This window comes from Sturnus vulgaris, chromosome 15 (assembly GCF_052056855.1).
Source record: "Sturnus vulgaris isolate bStuVul1 chromosome 15, bStuVul1.hap1, whole genome shotgun sequence".
NCBI lineage: Eukaryota > Metazoa > Chordata > Aves > Passeriformes > Sturnidae > Sturnus > Sturnus vulgaris.
This window is the reverse complement of record NC_142257.1, coordinates 2,067,213-2,083,141: the sequence shown is the minus strand read 5'-3', so window position 1 is coordinate 2,083,141 and position 15,929 is coordinate 2,067,213. Positions and strand designations below refer to the sequence as shown.

General features: G+C 50.6%; 1 protein-coding gene across 4 annotated transcripts in view; it reads right to left on the bottom strand.

Moving 5' to 3' along the window:
* SH3PXD2B (SH3 and PX domains 2B) overlaps positions 1-15,929 on the bottom strand; it is a 68,240-nt gene that overhangs the window by 9,178 nt on the left and 43,133 nt on the right. The window contains exons 6-10 of one of the 4 annotated variants that reach the window (XM_088173506.1): positions 12,599-12,624; positions 12,279-12,314; positions 2,333-2,467; positions 914-1,018; positions 205-288 (exon numbers count right to left, since the gene is read on the bottom strand). In XM_088173506.1, the coding sequence (XP_088029632.1) occupies positions 205-288; positions 914-1,018; positions 2,333-2,467; positions 12,279-12,314; positions 12,599-12,624 (386 nt within the window). The remainder of the gene's footprint in view (positions 1-204; positions 289-913; positions 1,019-2,332; positions 2,468-12,278; positions 12,315-12,598; positions 12,625-15,929) is intronic. The other 3 variants (XM_088173505.1, XM_014891197.2, XM_014891198.2) reach the window with 3 other exon arrangements.

Genomic DNA, 15,929 nt, shown 5'->3' with positions numbered 1-15,929 from the left:
GTTAGTCCAGGAATTAAGGCAGAATTCTGCTGGGGAAAAGCAGGAGCTGCACTTTGTGAGCCCAAAACCAAACGTGAGAAGGAAGAGCTGAGAGAGGAGAGGGACGTGCACACAAGGGGAGGCTGAGGAGCAGGGGTGACACATGCACAGCAAACCAACATGCACACAAGGCTCCAGGCACGGGAAATGCTCGGTGTGCTCCACCTTGACCCCATCCACTGGTGTACAAGTCCCCAAGGGTCCGGCGGCGGCCGAGGTGCCTGGGCAGGGACCAGTACCTCCATGGCACTGGGAACAGCATGGGGGGCAGCAGGAGAACGACAAGAGAGGACGTAAGGAGGTGGCAACTTCAGCTCCAGGGCTGACACAGAGACTCTGCTCAGCTGGAGCCCTCCCCAGGCTGAGCCCCCCTCCAGCTCCAGCTGCCCAGACGAGGGGCTGAGCCCCTCCTGAGCTGAGCTGCTGCTCTGCTCTGGGCACCCCGAGTCACTGGGAAGGATGTGTTATGCAGGGACACTTTGGATTTGCTCCAAGGAAAGGCTGGAACCTCGTTATTCCCTCACTGTGGGCTCTTTGTTCTGTGTTGAGGTCACACGCATTGCCCAAGGACCTGGGCTTTGCTCCTCCTCCATCCAGGGCAGGTAAAAAAACTCCCTGGGCCAAAAGGAGGCCCTGGGGTGAGCATTCCTTGGAGGTGGCAGCTCTGTGGAGGAGCAGAAAGGCCAGTGGACACACCAGCAGTGTATCCATGCAGCGCTGGGCAGGCAGGGCCATTCCTGGGGTTTCATCCCTTTCCCCAGGTTTTGCTCCTGGGTTTTTCCTCCCCCAGGATCGTGCCCTGCCCCATCCAGGGTGGATGATGCAGTGCTCCCAGCAGAGAAAGCTGGGGCAGATGCCTCCAGCAGCTTCTTACCTTCATCAGGCTGCATGGAGAGCTCATCCTGGACTCCATCCTGGGCCTCCAGGCAGGTGGCTGGTACCCAGCCTTGCTCCTCCAACGTGCTCACAAACCACCAGCCTGAGGAGAAAACAGCAGGAGCCTCAACCAAAGGCTCACACCAGACAAAAACTCCCTCTCTCCATCCGAACCACGTGCCTGGGGGGCTGTGACCCCTTCTTGCATCTCCACGGGAAGCTGGGGTGACCCCAAAGCAACAGAGCCAAGCACAGGAGAACAGCTTGAGTGACATCTGAAAGTGTAATTCCCTCCCCAGGAAAAGCAGGCGAGGCTCTGGGAGCTGAATGGCTCCAGCCACTGCATTTGCTTTCGGTTTTTTCTGCCCCTTCATGGTTCATTTTCCCTCAGTGTGGGTCAGCAAGCCTGGGCTAATTAGCAGAGATGAATACCCTGGGTGTGAATCGATAGCTGAGTCCTGCTGCGCTCGCCTTCTTTACATTTGAGGAAACAGCAAAACTGAAAAGCTATGAGCAAATGCAGGATTTAAAACATCAGCTCTCCCAGTGGAAGCCCAGCCAGCTCCAGAGAGGCCACAAGCAATTCTGGCCCCCCTGTGTGCCCAATCAAAACCAACGCTTGCTGCTCGTTATTAAAAGCACAATTTGTGTCTTTAGGGGAGAAAATAAAGACTGAGTATTACCCTCAGAACCCCCCCAGTGAGTCATTTAGAAAGACAACTAGATTGTCAGGGAGGGAATCAGCTACCTGCATGGGAGGGAAAAGCAGGGCTGATCTTTGATAAATAAATTATTTTCCACAGTTTTTGAGCTGGCTGTGCTAATCGTTTCATTTGCTTCAGGGTTGCTTTCATTTCTCTCGTCCTCAAGCAGAGCTGCTGGTGCAACTGATCCTCTGGGGACCAGCTCTCCAAAATGTGAAAATCTATTTTCATGGTTTAACTCCCTCCTACAAGCATTTTCTGTAAGCTTCAGGGAATCAATTCTCCACAAGCTCCAGGAGCTGGGTCCACAGCATGGCTCAGTCCCTTTGCAGAGGTTAAGAGCAAGTTTAAGTTCTGAAGCAAGCGAAGAGCTCGGCTACTGCCTACAGGAATTGTGAATGCACCAAGGGGGCTTTTCCACCACGAGAGTCTGTCACTAAAACCAGTGACAGAGGACAGTGATTTGTCCCCAGGACACACCAGCCAAGACTTTCACCACAAATAGAGAGTGACAAAGGTGGACGGCACTGGGGGAAATCAGCCCTGCAGCCTCGTCCACACTCACAGACCAACGCTGCTTCCTCCACGTTCCCACCTCAGCTCACCGTGCCCGTGGGGTGCCTGGGGGCTGGCTGGCATTGAGAAAACACTGACAACACAGGACTGCTCCTGTGCAGCCCCAGAACCCTGTGCAGAGCCCCAGCTCCCTGTACCTGATTCGTTCTTCTCAATGATATCCACCACCTGGCCCACGCACAGGCTGATCTCCGAGCTCTCCTGCTTCTGGTAGTCGGCCACCACGACATACTGCTCCAGCACCAGGGGCTCTGCCGAGGCACCGTCAGCTCCTGCACGGGGAGGGGGGACAAGAACCGACCCGTGTGCCAGGTCAGCACCGTCCCCAGGGCACGGCCACCATACCCAGCAGCTCCAGGACACCCCGGGGTGTGAGAGGGGTGAGATTGGGGCACAGTGAGAGGGACAGGGATCAAACCAGCAGCCAGGTGAGATGGGGACAAGCCAGGTGAGACTTTCTGCTGCTGCACACCGGAGCCATCCAAGCAACCTCCACCAGCCACCACCTCTCAGCAGCCTGGGCCTGCCCGGGGTTTTGGGGACACTCCTGTGTCAGCTGCCCCAAAACACGGAGCCTGCAGCGGGTTCTGCTGGGCTGAAGAGCCGCAGTGGGAGTGTTTGTAGGACAGGGCAGCGTCCCCTGTGCTCATGGTGGCCCCGCTGGGCTCATCCCCCTGCCCAGTTTGGCTCCTGACACAGCCAAGGGGCTGCACAAGGCTGAGCTGCTGAATTTTGGGGTAAAATGACACTCAAGGGCGGATATGGGGTAGGTAGTTCAGGAAGTTTGTTCCTTCCCGGTACCTGCCCAGCTCCTCCAGTTTCCTGGGAAAAAGATACCCCGAGGAGGAGCAGAGGGGGCAGAACGCAGCGGGAACAAAGAGTTCCTGTGGCCAGAAAGGGAAGAGTCGGGAGCTGCGGGATCCCGGGAGCTGCGGGATCGCCGGGAACGGAGCTGGACCGGCGGCAGGTGGCACTGCGGGATAAGGCGGGGTCACCATGGGATAACCGGGACAAGTGCGGGATAACCGGGACAACTGCGGGATAACCGGGACACCGGGACAACTGCGGGTAACCGGGAGAATTGCGGGTAACCGGGACACCGGGAGAACTGCGGGATAAAGCTGGGATACCGGGAGAACTGCGGGATAACCGGGAGAGCTGCGGGATACGGTCGGGATACCAGAACTGCAGAAAAACGGGGATACTGTTTTTTTTCTGGGGAAACCGGGTTAACCATGGGATAACCGGGAACCAGGAGAACTGCAGGATAGGACCGGGACACCGGGAAAACTGCGGAATAGGACCAGGACACCGGGAGAACTGCGGGATACGGTCGGGATACCAGAACTGCAGAAAAACCGGGATACTGGGGGCACTGCAGGACACCGAGGGGAACTGAAGGATAGGACCAAGACACCGGGACAGCTACGAGATAACCGGGACACCGGGAGCACTGTAGGATAACTGGGAGAACTGTAGGATAACCGGGAGCACTGTAGGATAACCTGGGCACTGGGATCACTGCAGGATAATCGGAATACCGGGATCACTGCAGGATAATCGGGACACACGGGACCATTCCAGCCCCTGCTGGCACTGGAGGGGAGCGAGGCCAGCCCGGTGCCCGGTTTGTGCTTTGCAGCACGTTCTCCTTTAGGACAGAGCCGTGGATAGGGATCCCCCTGGCCTGGCAGAACTCCCCGTTTACATCTGTCACCACCCCACAAACAGGAGTGTCCCCTCGGTTACATCCCCCATGAAGCAGGCACGGGGCACTCAGGTACCCAAAGCACCACAGCACTTCCTCCAAAAAACTCCACGAAGCGCAAAAGTCTCAAAAAAAAATCCTTGTCCTCCACCGGGATGAGAGGAAAGCAAATGTCTCTACAAACCATTCAATGGGTGAAGGGATGGGTGTTAACATCTTTGAAATGGGTCTCAGTGTCTCTGCTGACTTTGGGCAGCACAGCCCTGAGAGTTTGGCTCCTGACACAGCCTGAAGTTCTGAATTTTGGGGTAAAATGACACTCAAAGGGGGATATGGGGTAGGTAGGTCAGGAAGGCTGCTCCTCCCTGGTACCTCAGCAATGGGGAAAGGAAGAGGGCACCATGCAGCCAGGAGTCTGGGATAAAAGGAGGCTGTGCCTTCTGTGAGAATTGGGTTTGTAAAGGATTCTCCAAGCCTGACTGAAAGCTCACACGTGCATGCAAACTCTGAGATAAGGTGTGCTGACTTAGAAAGGCCATGGAATAGAGGGGACATTGTTGACAGAGAGATTGAACTAGAAACGAGTTTCAAATGATGGCCTTGCAAAAAGACCCAGATCTTTTGGAGAATTAGAACTGTGAAAGATTCATTGTGACAAAACCACGTGGGGTAAAATAATAGGGGATTGGTGTTGGAAGTATTAGCAGCATTGTGTGGCAAAAGCTAATAGGCTGAAAAACATTTATAAGGTATTGTAACCAGGAAATAAGTTGGCTTCTGATAGAATGGTGTGGAGTTTTACATCTTAGATTTCACCCTTCAATGAGACTAAGAATGGAATAAAATATTTTATAAAAATGCCTCTCAGAGCTGGGATTTTCCAACAGCCCTCCAAAACCCCGAGAGAGAAAACCTTCAGGCCTGTGCCCCAGTGACCTCTCCCTTTATTCAAACAAAGTTGCACAACTCCTGTATCTCCTTTTCGGGCATAGACCTCTGGGGTTTGTGGATTTTCCTGACAATAAGGGGATTGCTCTGGGATGCTCCCACCACCCAGGGTGATTGAGGGGGTACCTGCCTTGGGCTGCAATGCAGGATGTGACCAAAAGTAAGAATTGTGTCACCATCTGTTAACCCAGCTGTGGCAGTGACCCTGATCTCTGGGGGGATCTCTGCTGTTCATGTTCCAGCTGTTAACCCAGCTGTGGCAGTGACCCTGATCTCTGTGGGGATCTCTGCTGTTCATGTTCCAGCTGTTAACCCAGCTGTGGCAGTGACCCTGATCTCTGTGGGTGTCTCTGCTGTTCATGTTCCAGCTGTTCACCCAGCTGTTGCAGTGTTCTTTATCTTTCCCATCCTTATCTCCAGGGGAGATATCTTCTGTTCATGGGCCATCTGTTAAAATCCAGGTTATCTTTTTTTATCTTCCCCACAGCCCATCCTCCCTCCAGGAGATCTCTCCTGTCCATGGCCATGCAGTCCCAGGGCAGGGCTGATCAAATTCCATCATCCCATTGGGAGATGCTCCAGCCAGGGCAGGAGCCGAGCATTTCCTACCCAGATCAAAGGGGAGATTTGGAACAGCAGAGCAGCCTTTTCCCACTGGATCCCAGAGGAAAACCAGAGCCTTGCACATCATCCCTGCAGCTTTGGAGGAAAAGTGCACCTTGTGCAGGAGCCCTGCTCCAGCAGAGCCACATCTGTCACTGCAGGAGGATGCAGCCACCATGGAATGGGACTGCACCAACCCTGCCTGACTGACGGGGGCACCTTGGATTCTCACTCTGACACTGCTCTGGGTTTGGGCTTTTTTTGTATTACTGTATTTTTATTTTATCTTTTTTTTTACTTCATAAAGAACTGTTATTCCCATTTCTTTGCCTGAGAGTTCCTCAATTTCAAAATGATAATAATTTAGAGGGAAGGGGTTTACATTCTCCATTTCAAGAGAGGCTCCTGCCTTTCTTAACCAAAACCTGTCTTTGACAGTACCTGAGACTGTCCAGGACCCAGATGAGAGGAGGACCAGGGGGATTTGTGAAGGGGTCTGCAGGGAAGGACCACTGGATGCCCAGAGAGGGCACTAAGGTGTTACAAATCACTTTATAATTGTTGGCTCTTGCATTTAAGCATCGACTTTTGCAAATTATTATTAATCACAACGATATTGATATTAAAAAAAAGTGCAAACAGCAGCGAACGGAGGAGAGAATCTGGGAGGATGGGACTGCAGAACCTGGAGCTGGGATTGGACAATGAACCCCAAAATGGAAATGGACCAAAACTGATAAAAGTGTGAGAACTCATGATTGGGGGTCCATCTTGGGTGGAGCCTCTTCCAGGCTCTTGTGCTGCCCAAGGTGAATCCTTTGAAGGGTTTTTAATAAATCTCTACTTTATTTGTTTAACTCTGTCCAACCTCTCTGGCCACCAGCAGCTGTGGGAGGCTGAGCCCACAGACAGGAGAGGTGGCCAAGTGGGCCCTTGCAGTCATTGGTTAAAAAGACATCTGAGATATATAAAATAAATGAAAAAAGGGATGAGGAAAAGGTGAAGGCACAGGAAAATCACAGCACAGATTTTACAACTCCTGATGGGAAGAAGAACAGGGAACCCCAGGACAAAAGGGAAGGGGGAGGCCACCAGGACAGCAACTGGGAAGGAATGGATGTGCCATTTGTAAAAAAGAACTTTAGAAAGAATTGTTAAAGGTGCCAGGATCTGCTGTTCCACCCAGGCTCACCACACTGGAGCCCCTGCTGGACCCACAACTGTGTTTCCAAGTAGACACAGGAACTTCTGTGTCTCATTTGACTTTTATGCCAAAGGGGGGACAATTGTTCAAATGTTTTTTGCCAAGTGGGAAAGATGAGCAGGTGCTTTTTATTCAACCACCATTGGTGAGTGTGTGTGTGAGGGCATTGGAGTCCCTCAGAGGGGCTACTTTAGGTGATTTGGGGTTATTTGAGATAATTTAAGTCCCTGAGAGGGGCTACTTTAGGTAATTTGGGGTTATTTTAGGTCATTTGGGGTTATTTTAATTCATTTGGGGTTACTTGAGGTCTTTGGTGTCTTTTTTAATTGATTCAGGGGTTACTTGAGGTCATTTGAGGCCCTCATTGGGGTTACTTGAGGTCCTTGGAATCTTTTTTAATTGATTCAGGGGTTACTTGAGGTCATTTGAGCCCTGCTTGGGGTTACTTGAGGTCAAAGGGGTTACTTGAGGTCATTTGTGTCTTTTTTTTATTCACCCAGGGGTTACTTGAGGTCATTTGCAGCCCTGATCAAGGTTACTTGAGGTCATTTGGGGTTACTTGAGGTCATTTGTGGTTTTTTTTATTGATCCAGGGGTTACTTGAGGTCATTTGAGGCCTGCTTGGGGTTACTTGAGGTCACAGGGGTTACTCGAGGTCATTGGAGTCCTTTTAAATTGATCCAGGGGTTACTTGAGATCATTGAAGTATTTTTAAATTGATCTTTTAAATTGATCTCTAATGCCCTGGAGATTTGGGACTTCTCAGCTGGAAGAAAAGGATGGGAGACCTTGGCTATCAGTAGCCACAGCTCATCTACAAAGATTACTAATATGAACTGTCATTTTCTACTTTATTCTCTGGATTTATTTGGCACACCTGGTGCAGAGACCCCACAGACACAGAGAAGTCAGGAGGGGGAGTGAAACAAATATTCCAGGTTGTTAAAAACTGGGATTTGTAAAGAAAAATTGAGAGATAAGAGGAGAGATTGAGAGGAGAGATGTGAGCTGATGTCTTTCCAAACAATTTGGTGGGTGGAGGGATGGGTGTTAACCTTTGAGATGGGGCTGAATGTCTCTGCTGACTTTGGGCAGCAGGATTGTTGTAGATCCCTGAGAGTTTGGCTCCTGACACAGCCAAGGGGCTGCACAAGGCTGAACTCCTGAATTTTGGGGTAAAAGGTCAAGTTTGAGGTGGGATATGTGGAAGGTCGTTCATGAAGGCTGCACCTTCCTGGTACTCAGCAATGGGGGAAGGAAGAGGGCACCACGAGGCTGGGAGTTAAAAAAGGAGCTGCATCCTCAAAAACCTCAGGAGGGAAAAATCCATGGGCATGTGCCCCAGTGGAATCTCTCCCTTTATTCAAATAAAGTTCCACTGTCTCCTTTTTGGACATTTTCCTTTTTTTGACATTTTCCTGACCCCACACTCTGTTCCTGCAGCTTCCCAACCTGCCAAGGAAGACACTGTTACATTATTCCAGGCTCCCCTGGTGTGGTAAGGTTTAATTAATTCTTGAAAAGTGCTGTGGAAATAGCAGAGTGTTCATTACTACAGCACCAGTGATACAAAGCAATCACACACCTGATTGCAGGTGTTGAGTTCAGTTTACAGGGCCTGTGTTTACTCTGAGTCTCAAATTTTTGGCAGGGCAGAAATGACATCTGGGCCAGGCACAGCAGAAATACAGAACAATCCCCCCCCAGTCTCCAAGAAATTCCACAGACAGAGGTGGTTCCTTGGGTGAAATGCAACAAAGAAATTCAGATTCACACCAGGAACGAGTTTCCACGGCCAATACACCTGCACCAGGTGTTCCCCAGCCACATCAGAGCTCTTTCCTATGGGAGAACCTATTTCAGGGCATGGGACACCTAAGGTGCCATCCTCATCCTGAAGGACAAGCTCCAGCAGCTCCTCAGGATTCCCAGGATGTTCTGCTGCCTCCTGGAGAAGTTCTCAACAGGTCACAGCCTCTCCCTCAGCTGGTTCTGAGAATGCCAGACCACAACCAAGATTGAAATGAAGCATGTGTCTGCAGGGCAGGGTTATTTAAAGGAGAAGAAGGAAATTGTCAGTGTCCATCTGCTATAAACAGCTCTCTGCAGGGCTCCAGGTGAGCTGGCCAAGTGCACAGGATCTGTTCGTGCTCATGAAACTTTCCTCCACACCAAAACCCCGAGGTGGGGCAGCAGACAGAGTTAAAAATAACCCTCCAAAGTGAATGGTGAATGCTGGAACAGATAGTCCCAACATCCCAATTAAAGGTTTGTGCTTAAAGAGATCTGAGGATCTACCCAGCCCCCGAGAGAAGAAAAACAACTGTAGGAAGAGATAAGTACTCCCCTTTGTGTAATTACACCCCTGCCTCCGAGGCTATTTGTAGTTTCAGCAGCCAATTCTGGATCCTCCAATGTACCCATTAAACCAGCAAGGGAAGTGGTAAAGTGAGCTTGGAGGAAGAGGTAGGCGTTCATTTTGGGATCATCTACACCTGGCCTAATCATCCTGAACCACAAAAACACACCCTGGGGTGAGCAACAGCATCCTGAGCACACATCCAACATCCTGGGCACAGCCAGGGTTCCCCAAAATAGCAACGGAGAGGTGGGAGATGGGAGGTGGGAGACAGCACCTGCAGTGGGGAGGAGGAATTTGTCCCACAGGAGAGGGGGTTTGCAGACAGGAGCACACACTGTGCATCCTCAGCTGTGACAATGACACAAATGAGGGCTAGGAAAGGAGAATCCATCGAGCCAAGGGAACCACTGAGCCCTTGGGCTGGGCTGGCATAAGGGATGCTCACCCTGAATGCAGGAGAGACCCTCAGCACATCCCAGAGCCAACCCAGAGCAGGGGCCTGGCTCTCAGCCAGCCCAAAAATCCCTGCAGGTTTTGCCTGGCCAGAAACTTGGCCTTTCACCCAAGGGTTGAGATGTACAAACCCAGCAGGAAATCTCACAGGTATGGGGCTGCTTGTGATGTTTTCAGCCTCTCCAGCTCCTGGCTTTGCAAGTGCCAAAAGTGAGGAACTTGTGACAGAGCTTTGGTGCTCTCAGAGGGAAATAAAGAGCTCAGCACTGAATTAGGACACGGATATTTGGGTTTGAAACCTGTTGTACATTGCAGCCTTTGCCTAATGCATGTCCCCAAAATGTCATTCTTTAATGACAAGTCCCTTCCTCCCGTGCCTGTGTGGATCAGATGCAGAGCTCCTCTTCTTCCAAACCTGAGGAGTTTGGGGTGACCACCACTGCAAGGGGGACCTTCCTGCTGCTCTCATTTCTCAGTGAAATAGGCACTGAAAAATCTGCTGAATTCTTTGCAAACTCTCTCATCCCTCCAGGGATTATTCCAGAATTTGGAAAACAATCACATGGAAATACCATCCACCGGTGGAGTTTCAGAAAGCTCCCCTGTGTTTTCCCTGCCTCTCCTCAGAGCAAGCACTGCAGTTTGGGATCTCTCTGCCACTGCAGGGACATTCAACAGCACAGCAAAAGGGACGTGGGCACACAAGCAAGCAGCTCAAATCAAACTGGCAGAGGGGCATCTGAGGTCTCTGCCAGCCTCCCTGGGCAGCTCCACCCAAATATAAACTCTGGAGGCAGTTTCAGGCTGGCTTGCACGAACCTGTGACTCTCCATCTGTGCTTTCTGTGCAACTGTGAGAGGCTGAGAGAACAGAAATGCTCAGAACAGTCTCAGGGACTGATGGGATGACTACTTTTAGACGTGCCTAAATCAGTGGCCAAGGCAGAGCCCCCAAGTCTGGGGAATAATCCACCCCCTGCAAGCTGCAGGCTGTGCAGAGCCCACGCCTCAGCCCCAGCCAGGTGGGATTACAAATGCTGGTGAAACAAGCTAAGCAAAGAAAACAGATTTTATTTCCAGTGCTCACGCACACGGGGCCCTCCTCAAAACTCCAAATGTCATCTGAGTCTCGTGGTCACAACAGGAGCAGCACTTTAACCCACTCTGCCTCCCAGTGTTTGCTCAAATCCCATTTCCAAACCCAGCTTGCTGCTGCCAGGACCTCAGAGCTCTTTCCAACTCTACTCAAGAGCAGTTCCCCCCTCCCCCCCTCTGGAAATTGGGAAATTGCTTTTTGGGAAATCCTCGTGATTTTTGTTTGTTAGCAGCTGTTGCATGACCCCTCCTTAGGGACATCCTGGATTGAAGGAGCATTTTTTGTGCCTTGCTGAACATTTGCTACCTCAAAGCAGGACCCAATGAACCATCAGGGATTTCCTCAAGGTGTAAAAGGAGTTGGGGTGACAACAGCTGAACCAAATTCTGTTTCTGCTGCCAGCAAATGCAAGACAGTGAGATGAATCTCTGAACACCTCTGGCATCAGCCCTGTGTGATGTTACTGAGAACAAACACCTTTCCCCTGCTGCCAGGGGCAGATCAGCACATCCTGCCCTGCCAGAGCAGGCTCTGCCTTGGATGTGATCCAGACTCTTCCTTCTCAATGGAGAACTCCTCCTTCTCTAACAGGCAGGGCCCTCAAATTGAATTTTGCCCTCATTCAACTGAATTCTGCAGGAGAAATTTTCTTCCTCTTTTCAATCCTAGAGAAGCTTTCCCTTCTCTTGTCCCCAGCACTTCAGAACAAAGCCAAGCTTTAATTTGCCTTTAATTTGCCTTTAATTTACCATTGTGCTTGCAAATGGCTCATGAGAGCTTTAAAAATCACCACCCCAATGTCCTGCTTGGACAGAGAGCAGCCAGAGACTGAGCAGAAAATGCTGTGCAAAGGTTTAAACCAACCTGGTAAAACCCTGTGAGTCCCACAGGGGATCACCCAGCCCATGAGAACAGATCAAAGCCAGGAGCCACCAACAGCACCAGAGCTTCCCACCTGCATCCTGCCACCGGTGTCAGAGGAGACACTGGGGCACCATCAGCTCCTGCAGGAGGGATGATCTGCAATTCCTTTGGGAAAGGAAATGGAATCAGATCTCTGAGTGCCTCCTGTGCCTCTCCTCTCTCCTGCAGGAGGAACCCCCTCACACGGGTGATGGCAGTGCCAGTTCTTTGCCCCAAATCCTTCCCATCACCGATTTCAGCAGAATCTCCACGCAGCCAAAGCTCAGAGCTTCCTCCCCAAAGAACCTCACACCATTTTTAAACCTTCTGCAGCTCCAGCAGCTGGAAGATTCCTCCTTAACCCACGGATCAAAGGCTCTTCCACTCCTCCCTGCTCTTTTTGGGAAGCTCAAACAACCCTAAACCACAAGGGGGTCTTTCAGAGATGTTCCCCCAGACCCAGCCACCTTCCCCAGGGCTCCCAGCTGGTGCCCTGGTGAAGGAGAACATCCTTCTGCACAGGGACACCTCCAGCCCCACGCTGCTCCCCAGGCAGCTCACACATCCCTCTGCACTCCTGAAATTCGGCATCCCCACCCCTGCAGCCCTTCAGCAGGAGCTGGGCCACGTCCCCTGCACCAAGAGCCAAGCCCTGTGCCACCACCCCGTGTCCACCAGCCACCACAGAAAGCCACAGGGGATGTGACAGCTTCTGGCAAGGGTGACAAGCTTCTCACGCCCTCCCAGCTGAGCAGGTGACCCCAGAGAAAGGCAGAGCAGAGCGAGGGCAGGAGCAGCTGTTAGTACCTCTGTGCAGGAAAGAGGCCGTTCTCTGGATAATCCCTGATGAGGAACAAAAGGACATTGGGAGACCAGGCATGAGGGGGGGGACTGGGGGGGTCCAGGGCAGTGCTGAGAGCTGAGGGTACCTGACCCACCTTGGGGAGCACCACAGAGCTCAGGGGATATGGGATGGGGGCCTGGAGGCTGCAGTGAGATCCCAGAGGATGGAGGGGGGGGGGTCACTGAGCTGGGGACCCCCATGGGGGAGCAGAGCAGGGGCTGGGACCTCAGCTCTGGGTGAAGGAGGAGTTGGTGCAACCAGCAGAGAGGAAAGGATTCCTTACCAGACCTCTTCTTCCCAATGGGCTCCCTGAAAAAGAGAAGGAAGAGTGTCAGCAGAGCGAGGGGACAATTGGGGTGTTGGCCAAGTGACAAACCCAGCCAGGCTCTGGTGGGGCCACTGACCCCCCTCAACCAGCTCGTGTCTCCATGGGCATCACCCACCCTGCAAACAGCCCCTGCCCCTTCCTTTCATTTAGAAATTTAATGTTTTGTCCTTCCCTCAGTGCTGGCCTGGCCTTGCAGCTCCCACCAAGTGGTGCCACCTCAGGCACTCATCCGTGGAATATCAATAAAATAAAATAAAATAAAATAAAATGGAGCCAAGGTGGAGTGGAAGCAAACAGGACATTGTTAGAGAAATTGGAGCTTGCTGAGTTCAGAGACCACAGAATGTGCAGAGACCAACAGAGGAATCGATGGGACACAGCATCCCAAAGATTTCTAAAGAGAGAAATTACAGAGCTAAATCTGAGTTAATTAATAAGCCCCATTAAAACTCCCCCAGTTCAGAGGTACAGAGGGGAGGGAAGCAAAGCCAGGCCAGAGGAGCAGGCTGGAGATCAGCAGGTGGGAATGGCACCCTGGTGCTGATGGCAATAACTGGTGTTTTTCCCTTTTTCCCTTTCCTTCTGCTAAACCCATCACTGTAACTCATCCCCTGCTTCCTTTCTCTGCTGTGTCTGAGTGAGGGGGCAAGGCAGGAGCTGCAATTTCACTTTGCTGCTGGGATGTTCCTGGCAGGGACACAAAGAAATGCAAGGTCTGAAGAGCTGCAGCCCCAGCCCAAGCACCTCAGAGGGGACAGGAGCTCAGACAAGACAGGAAACAGCAATAAAAGCAATAAACTCCAGGCAGCATCTCCTCCTCCTCCTCCTCCTCCTCCTCCTCCCTGGGAACTCCAGCAGAAGAGAAGGAAAATCCACTCTGCCTCTCACTGTGAATCTCATTGCCAGTTCCCCCAGCAGCCAGGGCACAACTGTGACAGGGGGACACCAAGCAGCCCCACAGAGGAGCTAAAACCCAGGAATGCTCCTCCAGCTGCTTCCCAGAACTCTGAAGGCAAGGATTGCTGAGTGACTGGAGCCTCACTAAAAGCTCTGAGCCCACACCACAGTCTCAGTGGGCTCAGCTCAGTGTCCTTCAAGAACCTCAGAATCCCCTGAAAGGAAACTTTGACACATGGAGAACTCTTAGCATATTCAATAATCCCCCATGCTATGTTTTTTTTCTTTTTTTTTTTTTTTTTTTTTAGGAAAAGAGAGTCAGCTTTCTCAAGCATCTTCTCTAGGCAGCATCCCTGTGGATCCAGGGGTGGGAAGGGGTGAGATGGGGAGCAGCAAAGTGAGCAGGCTGGGAGGTGAATTAAAACCAAAATTAAAACCAAAAAACACGAAGAGGCTGCCTTTCAACAGCCTGTAAGACAACTGCTAAACTACTCACTGCAGGATGCTGGGGACACTGAGATTCTTCATGGACTTACAAGGTCAAAATTCAGGCAAGAAATGTTAATTAAAAGTCATCAATTATAAACCCAGGTCTAAAGAAGAGTTGTTACAAGCTGACTTGAGTTTTTGAACTCTTTCCTAAGGCACATTTGGTGGCTGCTGGGCCAGGCAGGTCCCAGAGCTGCAGGGAGGTTTTCACACAGAAAAACACACCTTGCAGTGGCACTCACAGGAAAAAAGTGCCCCCAAATGTGGCTTTTGGGCCACATTTTGTGGCCAGCTCGTGGAATAGGTGAAGGACTGGAGCACCAACACAAAGGAAACAACTCCAGCTGCTGTAAACCCACGCAGGAGCCACATCAAAAGGAACGGATCTGAGGTCAGCATTCCCAGAAAATATCTCCCTCATATTAAAAAAAAAAAAACCTCTCTTGTAAAAAAAAAAAAAAATCTTGCTGCAATACAGTCATGCCACCAAAATAACTGTCAGGAGAGGGTTCATCTCCTAAGCATTCAGCCAGCTTGGAGATGTTTGCAAAATTTATGGAGGAGAGGAACGGGGTACAAGAGGAGCCTTGTTTGGGAGAAGTGATGTTTAGGAAATGCTGCAGCAGCACTGAAAGGAGCCCCTGTCCCACACCCCAGGGCCACTGCAGAGCTGGCCAAGCTGAGCCCTCAGGCTCAGAACCTGCCCTGGTAGCTCAGAAAACCCAGTGCTCTGTCCAGGGAGCTGGCACAAAGCAGGATTGTGCAGAAATTTGGTTTTTCTGGCTGCTGTCATCCAGGAAAGGCAGTTCTCAGCAGAAAGGGGAGGAGGAGGAGGAGGAGGAGGAGGAGGAGGATGTTCTGGAGCTGGGATCTGGCCTGAACTCCTGGTCAATGTGCTTTGGGCACCAGGAGAAATGCAAAACAAACTTTGTGTACAAGCTGTGATCTGTCTGGAGAGCAGGACACGACCCCAGAGCTAGGAGCCAGCAAGAATCCTTATCCAAACCAACATCCATCAACTCCTGGTTCACCAGCAAAAGCTCCTGGAGTGGCTTCCTGCAGCCCCTCCATCCTACAGCAAGGACAAAGCTCAAAGCAGCAACTTCTACAAGTGTCTTGTACATGATGGGCTGCTCAGCTCCCCCCAAAAAAACCCGTGGAAAATGTTTTTAATTGAAAGGATTTCTCATTTCCCATCCCCAGCCTCTGGGAACAGCACCACAACAGCTCCTTCTTCACCACATCCCACTTGTAACTGTGGGAAATTAATAAATACCTATTTGATAATATTAATAACTTGTTAGTCATTAATTGTTGCTATAGACTTTGTGTTAAGAGATAGAAATGAGATACACTCTTGTTCATGCAGTGAAAGGAAGTTTTGGGTTATTTTCACATCCTAATTTACAGGGTTTTACAAAATATTGTGCAAAAACATATTTACAAAATATCTCTGATTGGTTAGTAATTAGTTAATCTGTTTGATTAGCCAGCACACAAGAGGTGCCTGTGTGCTGGCAAATGTCTCTTTTTAGATATTGTTTTTATACTTTTTTGTAACTGTTCAGGACAGTTTTCACAGATGTTACTGTTACAGTCTCAGGATTCTTTGTGATGAGAACAAGCTGTTTTCTGCTTTTCCAGGATTCCATTCTCAGGAAAAACTGGTGGGTTTCTCATGGGTACTTATTGGTACTTAGTCAAGTTTATTAGTACTTGGTCCAGCTATTAGCTTAGCTGAGTAATAAAGCTTGATTTTACAAGGCCTTTCTTTTATAGGGTTTTTACCTCTATGTAACAATTAATAACTTATTAATAACTATTAGGGGCTTGTTTCTCTAGAGTTAAGCTGTGCTCCCTCATGTCCCAGAGCTGAAATTGAGCTGGAGCAGAGAGCAGC